The sequence below is a fragment of the Melopsittacus undulatus genome, chromosome 1 (genome assembly GCF_012275295.1).
Source record: "Melopsittacus undulatus isolate bMelUnd1 chromosome 1, bMelUnd1.mat.Z, whole genome shotgun sequence".
Taxonomy (NCBI): Eukaryota; Metazoa; Chordata; class Aves; order Psittaciformes; family Psittaculidae; genus Melopsittacus; species Melopsittacus undulatus.
Genome location: NC_047527.1, coordinates 25,366,953 through 25,387,958, shown reverse-complemented (window position 1 = coordinate 25,387,958; position 21,006 = coordinate 25,366,953). Strand labels below are relative to the sequence as shown.

General features: G+C 42.3%; 1 protein-coding gene across 1 annotated transcript in view; it reads right to left on the bottom strand.

Annotated features, from left to right (window-relative positions):
* Positions 1 to 19,366, bottom strand: part of RUNX1T1 (RUNX1 partner transcriptional co-repressor 1) — a 120,895-nt gene extending 101,529 nt beyond the window's left edge. The window contains exon 1 of the mRNA XM_031050551.2: positions 19,282 to 19,366. Within this exon, the coding sequence (XP_030906411.1) occupies positions 19,282 to 19,309 (28 nt within the window). The 5' untranslated portion in view covers positions 19,310 to 19,366. The remainder of the gene's footprint in view (positions 1 to 19,281) is intronic.
* Positions 19,367 to 21,006: the final 1,640 nt, after the last annotated feature.

Below are 21,006 nucleotides of genomic sequence, written 5' to 3'. Positions count from 1 at the left end.
ATACATTCATATAATATAAAATATTACATACTTTACCTGGTTCAACAGAGAAGCTCTAGAGAATAATTTATTAAACCAACATGGTTACCAAAAATAGAGACCTTGCAGTTACATATCGCTATACTAATTTAGACTTGTAAGTCGTAACAGCAAGCACATTTAAACAAAGGAAGATCAAAAAGCTATTGATATATTTACACATCACCCTCCCACTTTTGAAAAGGCAATTTCCCTCCCACTCCAACACCTACAAAAACTGTTTATTTGGGTTACACAAATACTTTGTCATTCGTATGAGTCTGTATTACAGCACTGCCAGTTTTTCCAAGACATTAATATGCTTTTCAGGGGGTTGTAATTATGTCAAGGCAGAAAGATTTTCAGAGCCAGGCAAACACGGTTATGTACATGCTTCAATCTGCATCCACTACTCAGGTATTTTGAGACATAAAGTTAAGCATGCAAAAGGATCTGGATGCAGCTGCATGCATCTAACCCTGAACCCTGCCCCAACCCTCCCCTGAACTAGATCTTACTGCAAAAAAATGTTTTGCCCAAGGGCATTTGCAACAGCTCACATTTGTGTTTGTGCTAGAAATTGCAATCTTTTCCACAAACAAGCACCCTCCTCAAATCAAAACAAACCCTCACCAAGTTAAGTTACAGAACAAAGGAGTTCATCACTCAAAATCCTTTCTTTTCCCTGATTGTGGTCGGACATTTCTACGCAGCCCTGACACAAACCAAAATCCTATCAATTTCAGTGAAAACAAGAGGCCTGTAAGGACTCCAGGACTCTTACGCAGGATTTGGCAACCGTGAAGTTTTCAATATGAGACAATTGCCTTTGGCATTTGGAAAATGATCTCCAAAATGCGGTCTGGACTCCCAACATGGGTGCAATAACTACTTTTCTAAAAATACATTTATTTGAGATTAAATTCTCTAGTTGTCACCATGTTCTTCATAGGAAATAAATTTACCTTTCAGTTGTGTCTTAGCATTGATTGTGTGGTTTTCAATTGACCAGGCTTTTGCGTAATACTTTACATTTCCATAAATGCATACAGCATTCCCCTGAATTGTTATTGTGATCTGATTTTTATGGTCATAAACTTATGTGCCTACCAAAACTCAAAACTCTTTCACTGACTGAGTGGCTCTACTAATTTCACTGAGATCATTTAAACATCAAGTTTTCTACCAAGTGACAATAGGACAATCTGGTTGAAATATGGACTTATAGTGGAACATGAAATTAACATCATATTTTGGATTGAGAATTACACACAGCAACCACCTGTAATGACGCATTCATGTTTTGCTAACCTTTATTAATTTGGCCACTAGAAATAATTATGATCAAATATGTTAAATTATGTAACATATAGCAATTCAATGTTTGAATCTGCTGAATAGCATACTCCTTTTTCATGGCTGGGAAAAGATTTTTAAACCTCTTACTGTAAAAAAAAAGAAAGTTCTTACACCACCACCAAAAAAAACACAGCACCCATCTGTCATTCACTATACAATGAAGACATCACTTTAACTTACTACTCTTCTTTGTTTCAGCCCCACATTAATTTTCTCTATATGCCACATTTTCCAAAGTGATAGATGCATTCTGCTATACCCATTCTACACTAACCTCCTTTTTAAAATTTATTGTTGCTTCCTGAATTGTAAACTGCTGCTGTTGTTCAAATGTACATGCAAAACTGTCTAAAGTCTGAACTTCACTGAGAGTAGAATGCCTCAAACAATTTGTCATCTTACAAGAGTGTTATAAAAAGGGATCAACATGTTGTATTACCATGGAAATTTTGAAAAACATACTTTCCCAAACAAATATTACTTTTTCTCAATGGTATGAAGTAATGAAAACCACATGTGTAAATCTGCGATCCGTGCAGTAGTTCAAGCTGCAGCTAATAGAAAATACAGAGAGTGAACTCTGCCATATAAAGGATTCTTGTTACAGAAATATAATGTGAAAACCAGATGCAGACAGAAAACCTTAATCACAGATGGGAATGTAATCACTGGCATACAGAATACTTTTTTGATCAATCTCAACCATATGAGAAATGTATTTATTTTCTAAGGAATGCAATAACTCGAGAGAGTCTTCTATTTGAATTCAGTTAACCTCATATTCACAGGGCTTTTATCTTGCATGTGGAGAGAAGGGGGATATAACCTGAGCCAAGATTTTTAGAAGAACCATTGGCCCTGGCAAATCATTCTTGTATCAGCTTATCTTTCAAGGAATTAATAGGATGTAAAGACTACAAATATCAGGATCAGCCTTAAATGAAATCAACCATTACTGCACTTCCTAGCTACTGCCAGAAATCCCTTCATCATCTAAGCACTTCTATGGTTAAATTTTTCCTTTAATATATGGTTCTTCAGAAATACAATACTATGAGCAGCACACTGTTACACTGAAGTTCTGTAAACTGGAAAATAAAAGCTGAAACCTAAGTTTGTTCTGGGCTTCCTTCTAATTGATGGAAGTCCCAGTGAATTTCCTGCACCCACCCATCTCCTGGGTGTCAGTGGGAAACAAAGGACAGCAGTGCACTGCAGCCACCCAGTAGTTATACTAAAATGTCTAAAATGCACATTGCCTTCCACCAACTACTCAGACCAAGGTAGGACTGAGGTAACTCTTGCCGGTTTTCATTGCTGCTGACATTTCTGCTCAACTTTTAAGAGATGGAAGCACTACAGTACTAGTAAACTTCTCACATAAAATATGGAAGTTGCCATTAAAATCTGACAATCAAGTTCAGGATTCAGGTCCTTGATATGCTACCAGTAGGACCCACCTACACTGTTACAAAGGTTCAGCATCTCCAGGCAACTACACCCCTACAGTTCATCAGCCAATCCATGTAAGTTACATTTGCCTAGATAAATTTTACACCTGATGACTGAACTGTACTGTTACATTACACTACAATATAAAACTGATGCTAGGAAATAAAACTTAAGTTAGGAAAAAACATTCAAAGATGACAGACCTTCAGGCTCGTGGGTACCAGCAGTGGTAGTTTACAGTCCCTGATCCTTCCTTCACCCTTCTCCTGGAGGTACCCAATCTACCTAAGAACACCACAGCAATTTGTATAGCACTGCCTGACTGTCACAGTTCACAACTGGGCTTATTAAGATAACCCAAAGTTGGTGTTCATTTATTTTTAACAGTACTAAATAACATAAACCACAGTGATTCGGTAGCTGTTATTCCAAAGGTGAGAGGGGTTTACAAAATCCTTTGATGGGCACAGGTAGGCAGATTCTCCCTTTCTCTTAGAGCCTTTCAGTCACATTACCATCATCCCATTGCAGGTGTCTGCAGTAAGAAGACAGTGTCTTCAGTACCCTCCTGCAGGGCTCCCAGCAATGGCTCATCACAGTTAATTCTGCTGAAGTTCCTATAAATGTGCTTCCTTAATTGAATGCCTGTATGCTAGGAGATATTTTAAATTACGTACTTGCTTCTTCTCTCCTTTGCTAACAACTACCAGACCATTTGATGAAAATACTTGATTCTATTTTGAAAATATATTTTGAAAATAGATTGATTCTATATTGAAAATATTTGATTCTACCACTGTAACAGCAGATCTTTAAACCATCTTGTCTCTTCTGCCATTTAAGTTTACATTTCTGAGGCTGTGGCATCAAGTGATAGTGCAGAAGTCAATATTTAACACTAAAGATATAAGGGCTGGATATGCTTGTCTTACTTCTAAACAAGCATGCCTAGATTAATAATAAACATTGGCCAGATATATATTTTAATTTCCCTATTTTTCATATAGCATCATCATCATGTGTGTAGAGTGCTAAAAATGGAGTGAAATCTTCCAGCTGTAAAATAGTTCCACGTGACAAAAGAAAGAAGGATCCTGAAAACTCCTGCTTCATGTCATGTGTGAGAGTGTGTGCCTGTGTCTTTTTTTTTTCCCCTCTCATCTAATCTCATCTGCAAGAGACTGTCCCTAGAGGACAAGAGAAGAAAGAACCAATTATATCCAGAGGTTGGTTTCTCCAAAATGAAGGCATCTGTTCCATGCCAACGACTTCCACATGGAAGAAAAACAGAACTTTGAAGGCATCTGCGTTCATGGTTGACAGTTGCAGATCTTAGGGTCTACTGTAATTGCCCAGCTGCAAACATGATTTGGTTGCTGCTGTTGTCAGCTGATCTCCTTACAATGAAAAGAGGGAGCTTAAATAGCTGGATAAAAATCAGATATTCTTCCACAATACTGACACCTTTTCCTTTCTGAAGGAGGCATTTTCCTGGTACAACGGGTTCGATGGAAATAAATTGCAAAGTGGTTTTTAAATGAACATTTTACAAAATATGCGCTTAAAAATGCTATTCTTTAAATAACGTACAAGTCCATGCACAATGTGCTCATTATTTGTTAGCATTTCAGGCAGATATTTTGTAAGAGTGATTCAGAAGCCAGCATGATTCACCAGCCACATACTCCTGCAGCCCACTTTATTTAGGCAAGTAGTCTCAGTAAAACCAAGAGTACACCTGAGGAGAAGCTCAAGAGTCTTCACTCAAAACGCATAGGGCAGATAAATACCGAGCATGATATTTATCACTTAACTCATGCGTGAGTGGATACTTAACAAAAAGTTCCAAAAGACACTTAAAAGAAACATTACTGGTAGTTCAAAGCCTGTCTTACAGCATTGGGTGTGACACCTGCAGCAAGATACTCAGCAATGCTGTGCACCTTCACTGCTAAAAACCAAACCATTAACAAGCAGCTTAAAGGAGCAAGACAGACTGTGGCTGATTTTCCAAAGCACAGCACTCAATGCCTTTAGGGGTCTGAGGCTACAACTAAAACCCAACTAGCCTAAGCAGAAGATGCATTTGCATTTCCTGTCCTGCACTTACCAAATAAAAGTGAATCATAGTTTCCAGAAATATTTCATGCACCTCATAAGTTTTTGTAGTTTTCTTGCCTAGTACTTTTATTGATAGCTTGAAGGGAGGAAGAGGCTGTGTTATTTTATTTGTTTATTTAGTATATTTTTTGTTATTCTGGTGGATTCCAGCTGCAATCCCAAACACACTTTGCAGCAAAGGCATTCAGCCCTTCCAAACAGGTAGAGTTAGGAATCACACCACTTAGGAAGGGCAGGATAGATTCCTACACAGTTTCCCTCGCCTGGTACATACCTCGAATTATTATGAATGCATGAAGTAGTGAACCTGGGGGGACACAGTAGACCTGACACTTCCCAACCAGTTCTAAATTGCCTGCAGGAAGGACAAGAGTTGGGAGCAAGGACAATTAACACAGCCACCTGCTTCCTGTGACCTCCTGGGGAGCAGACAGCCACTGATGACTTGCTCTGGCAAGGGCCTGCCCATCCTTCTCTTCCCAGAGAAGCCACAGGATAATAAAAACAATAGTGGCCAATAATAGCTCTGTAAGACAAGGCAAAATTTAGGCCTGGCTTAAAAAAAAAAAAAAATAACATCAAAACCTCCCCATGAGAAGACGATGGGACCAATATATCTCAGAATGTGGAAAGGAAATTATACACTGATTCACTCTTTAAAACTACTGTAGCTGTTCTTTACTGTAGCTGTACATTTCTCTAGAAAAACTGGAGCAAGCAGCTGGCTTAAACATAGCTCTTGGGATACAGAAGTTGAGAAACCTGGCCCCACAGACTCAATGGTAACCTCTGAGAGTACCATTACAGAAGGAACAGATTTTCTCTCCTATATATGGAAGTCTTGTCAGATAAGTCTGTCATTTACAATTCAAAGAGAATTACTTACTTTACATTAAGACCACTAGCCCACTTTATTAGGGCCATTTCTGGATTCAAGAGTCAGAATTGTCCCAGCAAAATATTATTAAGATCACAGACATGAAATAGGAGCACAGAAAGCCTGAAGATCCAGATCCTCATACTGGTGTTTAGGCAAAAGAAACACCATCTTCAATGAGAATGGTGCACGTGAATACCATGGAAGATGAGCTCCAGTGCTTTAATTCAATGTTTACAAGCTCTGCTGACCCATAGAGTTGCATTAATTTATCACGGCACACATGAAATGTGTGTATCATTCAGGCTATTCCGTTCAGTATGACTGTTTCCTTGCACATCTGCAGCATGCTTTAATACAGGTTGCAGCATGCTTTTCCAGCATTAAGTGGTTTGCCAACAAGCTTTAAAAATAATAAATAGTACACTCATGAAACAGCTTTTGCTTAATGGTTCCTAGAACTCAGTGACTTCACTCACTAAAACCTTTTCTATAACATTACCCTTAAATACTTTCAGCAATGCCACCATTAAAATAAAATAAAAAATCATCCTAGCACTACCATCCATTGATAGCACACCCACAGGTGCCATTATCCCTAAATTTGTTGGCAGCTTTGCCTGGCACCACTATGCTTTAATGGCTCTGGCAACAAACCCACCTGGATGTCCCTGAAAGCATTCCTTTGGAGCACTCTTCCCAAATATCCTTTGCAGCAGTTATCATTCTGTCTCCTCTGCAGCATCCTAATCATCTCTTTATCTGGCAATAGCCTCATCCTCTCTCACAAAGCCTGAGGCTGGCTGGGGCAGTTCTCTTCTTGAACTTGTCTGACTAATGTGATATTCAGTGTTGCAATGAATTTTCCAAGAGGATTTCAGGAAAGTATCTTTGCTGCTCAGGCTGGGTGTTCACTTGCATCCCAGCTCTAAAATTCATTGTATTACATCCTTGTAACACAACATGACCAAATCAATGGAAAAGCAAAGCACAGGTGCAGAGCCCTATAATCTGATGCTCCATAACAGAGACTTGGGGCAAATAGAAGGCACACACAGATTTACTCAATGTGCCACCCAACTGTCACAACAGCATGAAGAATCAGCCATTACTAAAGTAAATAAAATGAAAAACCAAAAATGAACCCTGAAAAATAAATAATTGTGGAAAAAAGTGAAGAAGTGTTGGGAGTTGGTTTGGGTTTTCTTGACCAAGCTATTTAAAATGAGACCTGGGGTACAACCGAAAAGGGCATCTGTGTGGCCATCATCAGAAATCAAAACATGACAAAAGGTCAAAGACAGTAGGTCACCAAATAAATGGAACCACAAAAAAAAATGGCAAGTGGCAATGACTACTACTTATGCAAACTGCATATTAGCATTCAACATGGTCTCCAAGAGCTACAAAAGTAACAACAGTCTTGTACAATGTTTTAATGCTCATGCAACCATCTCCCCAGATGGTCGACAAAATTCCTGGGTTTTACTCGCTGCATCAACATGGCTTTTCATAAATAGTACCTATTTTACTAGATGCTGCTGCCTTCCACTGTGTGCAAATTAATTCCACTCCACTAGGTGGAGTCTTCTATCTTTCAAGACTGCAACCCCATTTCCGAAAGAACCTACTATCCTCTGTGAACTTTGGATATTTACTTTATTACAAGCACAACAGTCTACCTGGCTTGATGGACAGGAAACTGGCCATGAATCAAATGCCTTCTTGAAATGACTGAAGAGACCATGAACAGAGATTGTGTCAGCATGTTGCAATACATGCATAAATACATACATAAAGAAGACTGTTGCTATACAGTTCTGTACAACACAACTGTGCTTTTATAATTATTAAATTCAATAAATAATAGAGATTAAAAAAAAGATATCACTTAAATAAATCACCATATCACACTTGTCCAGAAACTACACATAAACAAAATGAAGCTGCTGAACTTCTTTAAAATTCCTTGTGTGTATTCCGAAACATTTTGAGTATCCTAGGATGTCTTTCCAGGCATCCCAAAATGTCTTAGAGAAATGAGAAGGAGCATGAAAGGATTTCTTTCCATATTCACATTTCCATTCACAACCACTGCAGTTAAATATGTCAACCATTCACTAGGAACAGCACAACTGCATACAGCTTTTTTGGCAAAGAATAAGATAAACAGAGCACTCCCATGAATGCATTCAGAAGAATTAGATAAGAAAATCTGGATATCTTACATCCAGCTCTAATCTTTCTTTTGCGGTTGGACTCCACCCCAACCCATGTGAAAAGTACCAAAAAAATCCTATTATCAAAACAACAAGCCCTTAGGTAGGTAGTATATCCGCTAACATGCTACAACAGAGCATTTGCTCGGTAATATTCGCGAGCAGAAAGCTCCATGTAGGCGCAGAGCACTAACGCAAGGCTCCTCAAGGCTCTCGCATCCTCAGGTCACCCGAGGTAGGGCCTCCTCAGCACGGCTTCTGTTGTTGGCAGATATCACCAGCTATTTAAGGCTGCAGACATTTTGCCCCCATCAGCCATGTTTTTGGTAATATTTACTTCTTGTACATATGTCTATAACTATGTATATGTCCCACAGAAGGTGAGGTTTAACAGGGTTAGCTTTGTTGGGGAAAAGAAGGTTTGGAGGAAAGGAAACAACTTTCATGTTGAGAAGATTTGAATCTAGTGACTGTCACGGGATGTAAACACTCTTTTGGGGAGGGAGCCTTTTTGTTATGTTTCAGGAGTGCACAGAGTTTTGGATAAAATCTGTATAAATAATCATCCCTCTGTCATTCAAAATAAATTTATGCACATGTGTGCACACAGTTATGTTTGGGAATACAAACTATAAAGTAGACATGCCCCAGACTTCTAGACAACCCACCACAACCACAGATCTCACACAAAATACGTTCTATATTTAAATTTCAGTTTATTGAATTTAATTATTTCTGATCTGTAGATCACTTTGAGGAAAATCCCCCCAAGGTCAAAAGCTGACAAATCCAACTGCAAAACCAAACAGAAGCATCAGCAAGGGCCTTTTCCCATGCAGACACCTGCCAAAAAAAAATTAGTTCCTGACTACTAGACCAGAATCCAACAGCCAAAATCCATTCTCATATTGAAACCAGGTAATTTTGTGTTGAAATAAAGCAGTAAAAGCTTTCATTTTACTCTGCACACATTTACGTATGTTGTATACACAGGGCCCTACAGAGGTAACAGTGAAATAACACTTCTTCATTTAGATACTTATTTATAAAATTAACAAACAAACACATACCCTTCTCTTTTCTTCTTTATAATTTTTTTAATTAAAAAGCAATAATGTGATTTCCTCTGGAGATGCCTCTAACAGAAAATTTATGCTCTGCCAATGCTGTGCTTTCCAGGTTCATGAAACTCAGATTAGCAGCTCCACAGCAGAGAATATTTTTGTATATATACACTCAAGCCTGATTTAATCATTTTATTTACCATGGAAAAAGTTACTGCAAAAGCCGCATTAACTAAAATATTCTTGATGAGCCTAAACTTAAGATCTGCAGGTATAGCAGGAATGAAACAAGCTGAAGAATGTTTTGTCCTACCCTGAACATCCTTTACTTTGCACAGGGTCCTCAGAAGTAAAGCTATACTGTTGCAATGGGGAAGCAGTCGGTTGTCATTTTAAGATACAATTATAATTTATTAAGAAAATTATTTTAAATATACAAGTTAAATTCTTTTACCAATAAGACAGTGACATTTGGTTATCCAGTGCTATTTTTACAGTCCAAACAGATATGGTCCTAATTGCTTAATGCCATTTTATCTGCTGAAGATAAAAGTGCCGATAAACAAAAAATGCACATTAGGCAGGAGATTTTTCAGAATAGATTTTTTTTTTAAATAATCCACTTGCATTAACAAAAGATTGCAATGGCTTCCAAATTATAGGGTGTTATTTTTAGTGGAAGTAGTTCAATATTCATATTGGAGCAGATGTAGCCGTTTAACAAAACAGCTCTTCAAATCCTGCACAAATTGAAAACAGGAAAACTGATTGCATTTTCTCTTATCACTTTCCTTTTCTGAATTGACACTTTTGGCCTTCTGAAAATTTACACATGGCTTTCATCTCAACAGCACCTGCTGATCAAACAGAAACCTAACATTTTCATGAAAATGGTATAAAGGACTAGTTTTCTTTTTACCATCTTAAAGGGCATCAGCAGTCCACTTGATGGCAACAATTGCTGAGTAGATGGCATACTCAGAATACATTTTATATTTTCATTATACTTACTTTTTAAAATGAGTTAAACCACTAGTGGCTCTTTCATATTAGCGCTTTGTCTGCTTTAAATTAATTTCAATCTCCATCTCTGCCTAGCCCTGATGGGTTTCATTCTAGTCAGCTAGATTTTAAAGAAGATCCGAGAGCCTCTGAAATAGTAAGATATGTTGTATGCTCTGCAGCCACTGGGTCTTTATATACGCATTTATATGCAATCACAGAAAACTGATATATATAGCTATGCATACAGATGCACATACTGCACAGACATTTCTTTTTACAATGCTTCATATGTATACTTCTGCTACAGTCTCACTGCACTGAATTCCCTGAGCATTGTCAATAGAGCGTGCTGAGCAGGGAAAAACTCAAAGTGTATTTATTTATTTTGAAGCTGTTCTTTATTTCTTTTCCAATCTTCAGAATGGGAGACCTGCTAGACCTGGTGTAACAGGTGCTCAGGAGCTTGAACATCAAGACCAGGTGGAGATGCTGCCATTGGTGAACATGGCAAGCATGCAAACAGCACAACCAGGAGTCCCTGGGCTCCTGCAAAAGTTTAAGGTATTTAGCCATGCATATGAAATATGACACATAAATACCTTGTTGCCCTGGTTGCTTCTGAGCCTGTAAACTCTGAAGTGCAGTAGTAGGTAACAAGGACCATCTTCTTTCTCCTGTACATAATTCTAGGCATAATTAAAGATACTACTGAAACCTGCTATGTGTCAGCTTCTTAACTGATAGAGCCCCTAACCCCTCTCAAGTACTCTGCTGCCATCCATTACCATTCTGCTTCAGTGATAAGGTAACCTGAAGGCAGAGATGACATACAGTAATATATGTGCCACTCCAGACAGTTGGTTCGTGAATTTCGGTGTTTCATCATGTTCACTGAGGCAATCACAAACTTGAAATGTCAATATGCTCAGTCAATGGAAGTAAAATAATGGGGCTCTATTGTCTTACCCTATCGATCCGCTGCTGTCAACAAGAATACATGCCCCCCTGGCTTTAAACAAGTTTTAATTAGGCTTTTAGTTACCAGATCATAATATCTATCTGTGCAAACACTTGACAAAGTGAAATGGCAATATAAATATTTCAAACTTTTAAATATATTTTAAAGGTAATTGCTTTATGTTGCTTTAAGATACGATCGCTGATAAAGCCGTTTGCTAAAGCAGCACGCGTGCACACACTTCACGTGCAAATCATCTTGATGTGGCAAGAACTGAACAATCACCATCGAAAGTCCAAAACAACCACCAAACACCAATATATATACACATATATATATACGACATATATATATATATATGTATATATAGATATACATGAAAAGAGGCCGCTTTCCCTAACACCCACTGTCACCCTTCCCGGGGTGCCTGGAAGGCAGGAGCCTCCACGGAAGCCACCCGGACGAGTGACACTGCCCGGTGGGTGCACGCTGCTGCCAGCACCTCCCGAGACAGGCTGGCTGCAGGGATGGCGTGCTCGGCCACAACAACACCGCGCTTCACCTTGGCCCCCGCCAGCGTCGGGCCGGGGGCTCTGCATCCGCGCCGGTCCCTTTCTCCCCGCCCTCGTCCCGTGGGACGCCCAGACAAGCCGCCTTCCTCCTCCTCCGGCTGTACTTAAAGTGGGGTCTCTCCGTAACCTATTGTTCTCCGGCAACCTCTTCTTCCCACCCCGGGGGGCGACCCCTGCTTCGCCGCTCGGCTCAGGGCGGCCCGGGGCGGGGGAGGAGGCAGCGCGCAGGCCGCGGCCGCCCCACGCACAACAAAAGGCAGATCCCTTCTCCCCGCCAGCTAATCTCTGCCTGTATATCCCCCGCCCGCTCGAGGGGGGGAGAGGGGCGGGGGGAATAAAAGGTTACATCTTCACTTCTCCCCACACAACGACTTCTGCAGCGCCGAGGGAGCCAGGCGGAGGGATGGGCGGGGGGGCGGCGAGGGTGTCCCCGCTCCCGCCCGCCTCTCCCCGAACCGCGGGTGGAGATTACCTTCCGGCGGAGGAAGGGAGGGAGGCGCCGGCGCGGCCCGGGCTTTGTGCGCCTTAGACGCCTCGCAGCTTATCTGAGGCGCAAGGACGGCACATCGCGCATCCGTGGCCCTGCTGGCGCGGGGGGAGCGGGACGGCGGCGTGCATCGGGGCGATTACGGTATCAGCGCGGCCCAGACGAAGGCCGGAGGATGCACAGTGGGTGCGAGGGAGCGGGGCCGGCATGGCACGGGGGTCCCCGGGGAGGCCGCGCCCGGCCTGCCGAGAGGCACCACCTCCGCGCCGCCCACCGGGTGAGAAGGCGTCGGCTCCCCGAGTGCCCCGTCCGTGCTTGCGCCCAAGCGCAGGCAGGAGCTCGACCCGGCTCTGCCATTGGAAGTTGCCCTGACACTTGTCCTTTAAAGGACCCTGCCAGAGACCATGGGGAGGACAGTGCTTAATCCCCGGGGCTCCCTCACCTGAGGTCGCTTCCATTTCCACCAAGTCAACGTCCCCATGACTGCTTCCAGCCGGCTCCTGATTCACTGACCTATAGCCTGCAAGAAGCAGAACAGCTCCAGAAGTTTCCCTGCCCAGGGTGGTAGCGGATTATATCCGCTCCTGATTTGGCCAAGTCCCGACCTAACCCAACTTGCTTAGCCTTGGTAGTGGCAGGAGAGCCTAAGCACTACACTGCGGCCACAAATGGTGGCATCATTCGCCAGAGGATGAACAATAAGACAGAGTCGTTCCCTATGCTTAACGACTCAGGTTTTGAGAGAACAGTTTATTTTGACGGGATTTATCAAGGAGGACTGGGTTATGAGGTGTGGGGAGAGAAGCAGCAAAGCAGTCCAGACTGCCTACCACAAGCACAAACAGCCAGCAGAATGGCTGCTCCAGCACCAGGTTGCTAAGCGAACTCTGTGCGCTCAGGTTTTCAAGTTTTAACTATGTTTCTCCCTAGGAATCGACACTTATTTGTTAAGGAAACACATTTCCACTGCACATCTGCAAAGAAGCACCGTGAAGGCTGGGATGAAGACAATGACACACTAGAGTGAGACAGGCATTGTTCAGTGCAGAACTCCTTCCCAAATCACTCATCCAAGATAGCAGGGGTTTTTTTCCAGAAGAAAATAAAGGGAATTTGACACATAATACAAAGTGAAAACCAGAACCTAGATGGGGGAGGGGTACGTGTGTGAAAATCGTGTCACTGCAATGAATGTCAGATAAAAAGGGGTCTGTCACAAATCCTCAGCTAATCCAATAATGCGAAAACCTCTTGGTATCACTGAGACATAGCACAAGGTATTTTTTGTTATTATTTTTCATAAACCACTCTATTTGTTTAACCTTAGAAAGACAGCAGTTTGGCTAATTTTCCCATCACAAAAACAGGACTTTGATTTTCGTCATTAAAGGCAAACTCATTTTCACATGTCAAATTTACTATGCATTCCTCAGCCAGTATTTTTACCCTGAAGAAGGAGCACTTCTCCCTCAACTTCCTCCAGTTGTCAGTTGTATGACAACCATATTTAGAGGTAATCAGACAGGGTCAGATTACAAAAGTTAGTCAACTGGTTTGAAACCTTAGCCCTAAACTTAATGGTGTGTTCTACGCATTTCTACAGAAAAGTGACTTTAATCCAACCTGCAAGGCACCTCAGAGCTTTTTCTCTGCATATGGTCTTTCAAAATATGATGTACAAATGAGAGATTGCTCTTTTAAAGGACTATTTGTTATGGCTTACCTGCTTGAAATATGTATGTATCATGCCATGAACTAATTTAGGATCAACAAGATTCTCATCTTGCAGGGCCACCATGTGTGTCGTATCTATGTTGGCCAGTCTGACAGGCAGTTTTACTACTCAAATCACAATTCTCTAAAGCAAAACTAATCCAGGATCCTTCCTAATGTAAACAGCTTGCTGCAAAAACACTCACTTTTAAAAATAAAGCAATGTGTGTTAATAAAATAAATACAATCAGAGTACAAATGTGTAACAGAAGTGGCGTTCCATAAGCACAGCTGTCTCCAAGTCCAAGCTGCAGGCTAGAAATCTTAATTTCAACTGACTCTCTCTTAATAATGGGTTACCTTCCTGTAAAGCGTAAAGTCCATCTGCCCCAGGCAGATAAGTTTTGAAGCATTAAAATAGATAAAAATCTAACATTTTCTTTCTTGCATTGAATATGTGAATTCTAGTGTGCTATAATGTGAGAATTCCAACATATGACCATCATGGCATAATATCTCATAGCTCATCTTGTCATTACTTCACTTGTAATTCTTATGTTAATTATGTTCATAATTACTATAAACAGATGTGGTAGAAATTCATGTGACCTTTTACTGCAGAATGCATTTCTCACTCTTTCCACTTTATTTTAGTAGTATGGTGTTAAACCAGGAGAGTATTCCTGACACGCTCTGCATGTGTGTGTGTACGTATTTAACATGAAACCACTTCTACCTCATATTTCAGCCCAAGGACCATCTGTATGTGAGTACATTGACACAAAAGAGATGGGAACTAAGAAGCTTTTGCTGAAATATACCCCTAAAAGACAGTGCTTACAGTGAACCTTTCTGTCTAAACCTAGCTAAAGCCATCGCTGAAGCCCAGGACTTAAATGGAGTGCCACATTTTTATTCAGCACCTTTGTTAATGCAGCAGTATATTGGTTTACAAGTACATGACAGCCATACAGCAATTTATTTTACTCACAGCCCAACTATCACCCTCTGTACACAAAACACATTTACAATAAAATCACTATGGATTTCATTAAGAGAAAGCCTTCTCAAATTTCATTTCTTTGGACCTAATCTATAATTAGTGTGGACAGACAGGTGCAAACCCTTCTCCTCTACAGATGGCTACTGGAAATGGTGCAAAATAGCTCCTTCTGTTTAAACAACACACAGATAACCTGCTCTGCTCTTATCACAATTACCTCCATTATACTGAACTAATGTTTACTTTAATAAAATGTCCACTGTTCTCTAAACATTATTTGGAAACTTTCATATTGATGTCAGGAAAAAAAAAAAAAGATGGAAGTCAAATGTCTTTCAGATGAAAATACTTTGGGAGGAAAAAAAAGCCTTTTAAAGGGCAGGATATTTTGACTTTGATTTTACATCTGATGATTTTTCTTTATCCACAAAACCACAGAGTATACTACTTCCTGTTGTATTTATGCTACCATGTATCAAACTAATCAAGTTTATAGTAAATAAGAACAGAATAACTGCGATTTTAAAGCAATTCTGTAAAAAAGAACTTCCGTGTGGAAAACCAAGACCCTTTATATGAAAAGTTCAGGTTTAAAACTAACTTCTAGATCTTCCATGTGAAAGAAAGTGAAGAAAATATAATCTGGACACCAGTGTTTTAAGAATTTACACTCCCTACTTACACTAAATTCAATATCAGTTCAAACTCTTATAAATGTTATAGGTTGCTAGTAAAGGCTGTATGGAAAAGAGAGGCTGCTACTAACTACATGAATCAGTTTTTTTAATGTATTCAAATAAAAAATAATTTCCTTTTTAAGTTTCATTAGCCAAGCCATGAGGAATAACCCCTTCACAGCACCATATTCACGTTTTATTCCAGCTGATAAGGCTTCTTGATCTCTGCATGACAAGTTGAAGTTTCTACAGAACAAAGAACAAGATCTCCCTCCCCATCTAAAAAAATCTCAAGCTCCTGCAATAGCGACATACAAGTATCTTTATTCAATTAGCTAAAGATTGAACAGTAATGGAGTGTGGCAAGTGGATTTTAAAGATGAAAATTACAATTGCAAGCCTTTTCTCCCATCACCCCCAATGCAAATACTGCAGATGCCTACTTCACCCCAAGAGTCTGGCAAGGAGGAGTTTGCAGTCTGCACAGTACCCCAGTTAAGTGAGCTCCACATTCAACGCCTGTCGTCTGAAGTTCATTTCAGAGAAGTGAGAAACAAGATTTGACAGGGCAGAATGTTCCAAACTGACTAGCCACTGACCAGCACTCCAGGTGGAGCTATTTTTCTCCCCTTTATTCTATAAACAATACTTCCAATGCAAAACTCCATGTGCATGCAGGCATACATAGTGTTAAGCGCATACAGATGAGAGACACCGTGTGATGTTTTACTGGTCCATTATTTAGACACGAAACGAGTTAACGTTAAGGTGGTCAAAACTGGTAGAAAGCAATGTTTTACTTAAAAAGATTTTGGAAACTATTTAAAAGCTCAAAGCCTTTGAAGAAAAACAACTTGTGCAGCAGTTGCCAGGAAGCAGTGACCTAACACTGCTGTCTGCATTCCATTACAAACAGAATGGTTCTTGTCTCCTACAGCCATTCACCCTCCTGCAAGCACAGGGCTAGGGGAAGAAGCCGTGCCATCATCTCCTGTACCCCCTTGCCTGGCTTCAGCTTTCCAGAGACATAAACGGATTTAAGGGTGGGTTGGGTTTTTGGTGGGATCTGGGGTTTCTTGCCCTGATGTATGGTTGAGCTTCCCATGACAGTGAAGAAAAACGACTCATGAAGTGAAAGGAGTAGTAGTTACATGAAGGTTCATATATGATAAAATTGACCTTAGAAAAGTTATTATCAAATTAAGTATAACTTGTAATTCAAAACCTGCACAGCATGTTTGCAGTGCATCTCACACCTAACAAAGCCTTTTCCAACTTTTGACTTTTCAAAGACTACACAGTAATGAATAAGCCATATTCAGAACTTTCCCTAGTATTTTTTTTCTGTCGATGCGGAGCCACCAAAACACCTAGTGCTAAATCCAGAAGGTATAAACAAGATAGACTAACTTTTTAGCATTCAGCCAAACTGAAGGAAATTCCCTGATCGTATTGGATTTCCTAAGGAAATCAGCCCAGAATAAACTGAATGAGGTTTTCAGACTTCCCATGAAAAGGTCAAGCATTAGCTTTAACAACCATTAGGAACCAGTTTCAGTTCTCTCATCGTGCCAGATTCACTAAACCGTTAACAGAAAAGCAGAACAGAAATCCTGGACAATAGAATTCAAATCTAAAAATGTCTTTCATGTCTTGCTTCAAACTGCAGTTAACAAAGTTGCTTATTTAAACTTTCCATTGCATCTGTCAAGATTCAGAAATGGAGACGGAAGTGTAAGGCTACAAGGGTATAATTAAATAAATTATATTCACCCTTAGCCCTAACATATTGTGTTTACAAATACAATAATTATGTTTCTAGCTACACGTCAAAAGAAAATATTTTCTAAGTCCCTCAAAAAGCATGCAAGCATTACAGTAAGCAAGAAATAGTCAAAACAGATTAGTAGACCAAAACTGGGGAGGGGAAGGAAAAAAAAAAGAAAAAAGAAAAAAAAAAGAAAAAATCCTGCTTTGGTCAGCAACCCAGACCACCATCAGGGGATAAATCAATTTGCAGCAGCTGTGGACAGCCATTTAAGTCTGGGCCTGAACAGATTAATTAGAGGAAGCGATGTTAAAAGTTAAAGAGGTCAGCGTTACATTAAGCACACGAATATTTGCTGGAGCAAGCTCTTAGCTGTACATACCAGGACTCAGAAGGCATCCTTTTAGTTAGTCAGGGCTGTGCCTATGGCCAAACGTTTGGCACTTGCTATGTTCCCAGGCACAGCGCGGCAGCTCCGGCAGGCTGCTTTGGGGAGGTCTGTACCTATCCTTGCCCAGCCCCTGCTATGCCATGCCATGCCTGCTGCACTGCGTGCGTCCTGCCCCTCCGGCCAAGGCAGGAGTGCGGCGGCGGCAGCGTACCCGGTGCAAGCGCCACAGGGCACGGGCGGGCAGGAGCTCCAGCCCCGCCGCCGGTGCCACGGACCGCTCTCTCAGGAAGGGCTTGTCTCTGCGGGCTTAGCGATCGCAGCCCGCATCCGAACGATCGGCAGGCATGAGCTGCCAGCTCCAGGGCGACACGACCAAGAGGCGGCTGCGGGAGGCACCAGATCCTTTCCCAGCCGTGATTTGGGGCAAGGCAGAGGTAGCAGGGAGTAATTGACAGAGCCTGCTGAGGTTCTAGACATCGATGGCTGCTCCACCGCAGAAACCCGAGCGGCTTCGAGGCGGCGGTTTCCCCCGCCGTTTTCCCCAGGAGCTCGGGGCTCCTGGCTGCAGCCGAGGACCAGCGGGTCGGCGCCTCTTACCTTCGCCCACCCTCCCTCCCGCCTTTGAACAACTCACTGCACTAAGGGAAGAAACATTTTAGTTCTTGCTTGGAGCAAGAGCGATCCAAGACCTGAGTCCAATTAGTTACTTTCAGTTTCTCTCTAACGTTTACCAGAACAGAGCACTGTAACAACACAGACATTTCCCTATTAATTAACGTGGAATGGAGTCTCGGGTGCTCCTGCCAGGGTGGCAAGACCTTCCCTACTCTAAACCCAACTGTAGCCCAGTCTCGCAACTTTAGGACTAGCCGAAAGTCAAAGGCTTGTCTACATGGCCGGGAGTATGGTTTTCATCCCTCCGGTCTCCCTTACCGATGGTCTGATAGAAATTTATGGAGACAAACCATTCAGGTCCGCTAGACGAGATGGCACAATTAAACTGTATTGCAGTTTGGGAAATGCAGTCCCTAACGCTGCCCTGTCTCTTTAGGATACGAGATACTTGCGAGATCTCAGAGCATCTAAAGACGGTGTGCACCGCCAGAAATATTTCTTGCGAAATAGCCTGGAGTGATGTTGCCAGTGCTACATAAACCGATGATTGTAATGAAATAAACAAAACAAACAAACAAACAAAAAAAACCCAGAAATATTTCAGGCACTCTGGCTCACATTGCCCAGCGCTGCGCTCTGGAGAGAGGGTAAGCAGGGACTAAAAAAAAAGGGCAAGTCCTAAACCGAGACAGAAGCCCAGCGCCATGAAAGAATACTTGGAGGGCTGGGAGGGTTATTTTCTGCAAAACTAGATTGCTTGGTTTCTGGGCTCGTGAGAAATATTCGGAATTTGCGAGACGGGGACAGCGAGTGCAAGAGCTACAAGCAGAGCTAACCTCTGCCGGGTACAGAGGCAGCCCCGGCCCGCCGAGGTTAGTGACAGCCACAGGAGCCCCCTGGAGCCAGGGGAGCCTGAGCGGGAAGGGGGAGAAGAGAAGGGCCCGGTACCCCCCGCCCGGCCCGGCCCGCGCCCACTACTCACACTGCAAGGGACCAGAGATGCCCACCATTCGCCACGGGCTGCGAGCTGCAAATAAAAGTTCCCGTCCTGCTCGGGGGAAAGCCGGCAGCCCAGGCTGCTGGAGGGGCGAAGGGGTGGGAGAGGGGAGAGCAGCGCGGCGCGGCTTCCCTTCCCAGTCCAGATGATCCACGTCCACAAAAGTCAAAACGAGCTGAGGAGAAACTCCAGCTGCTCTTTCCCCCCCCTCCCCTCTCTCTCTCTCTCTCGCCTTTTTTTTTTTTCTCTTAAAGGAAGATCAGCTCGAGAGAGACTGCTGTTTCCACGGGAAAGGACAAGAACCAAAAATAAAACAAAGTCTCCAAGTCGAGATAGTTAATGCCCAGGTCCTTCTCCTTGCTGCTGCTGCTACTGCCACCGCAGACAAACGTGATGAGGAGCGCAGGGAGCGGCCGCTGTCAGTGGCGGGGTCTCTGCGTGTCTCCGGGCAGCCGACGCATCGCTCTGCCCCCAGCGGAGCCGAACCGTGCAGTGCCGAGCCGAGCCGAGCCGAGCCGAGCCACCCGCCCGCCCAAGGCTGCGCCGCTCCGCGCTCCTGTCCGCTCCGCGCCGCTCCGCTCCGCCCGGCTCGCCGCTAGCAGGCACCTCGAGAGGCAGGCAGCATACTGCCGGCAGCCAGCCCAGCCCCGCTACCCAGGTGCAGGGGGGGAGGGCTTAAAGCAGTGGGAGGTGATAGAGGTAGGAGACATCTGTGTCGTGAGGAGGTTAGTGGGGGTCAAGTATATGTTAACAATAGGCGAGCGCAGTCCCTCTCGGGCAGCCTGCCTACTCTTTCTTTCTTTCGTTTGCTTTTACTGGGTGGACATCTAACTTGCTCCCTAATGATGCCTGCCCGGCTTTAAGAGTCCAGACTGCCCTGCAGTAACCCAAGACAAACACTTTCTCTAGCCATCTGGAGAGCTCCTGGCTGCTCTGTCTGTGTCTCATCACTGTGTGAAGAGACAGCAGTGCTAGAAATCAAGCCACTCTCAGATCTACTCTCTAATCCCCTTCTGTTAGCTGATTTCCAGTCAGACTGTTTGCTTTTGCATTAGATAATAGCCTTAGAGAAAACAATTATCATTTTCTTTTTCCCCTTTGTTTTTCCCTTTTTCCAAAGTACAGTATCGAGGAAGGCCTCCCTCTCTCTTTTTTTTAAAAAAAGAAATTTATAGTCATTCATGGTTTGCAGAACCCAGATGCAATTTCACACTTTCCTGGAAGGGGATTCTGGATTCTTCTGAAAGCAGAGACATGATTGCAACTGCAGTGAAAATTAATTACTATCATCTACAATTAATAGAAGCATGCCAGTGTTTGACTTCGTGTTTCGTTACATAATCATTTCGATAGGCATCCATATATTTTCCGATTCATCAGTCATTCCCTTCTGCATTTTGCAGAGAACATTGTTGTCAGTCACACAACCTACAGCAACCCGGCACTTCTGCGATCATGTTGACGCTGTATAAAGAAGGCGTCTCCACATAAAAAAAAAAAAAAAAAAAAAAAAAAAAAACAAACAAAAAACCTCCAAACCACATTAACTTCATATATTGAGTAAAAAAAAAATAAGAAATGGGGGGGATTTTTTTCAGGTTGCAGATAATGGTTTGGATCTGTCAGAACTGCCTGGACATTAGCTTTGTTTCAAATGTCAGATGTTAAGTATAAGAGTGAGCATGGAGCAGAACTTCTAATCAGGCTGCA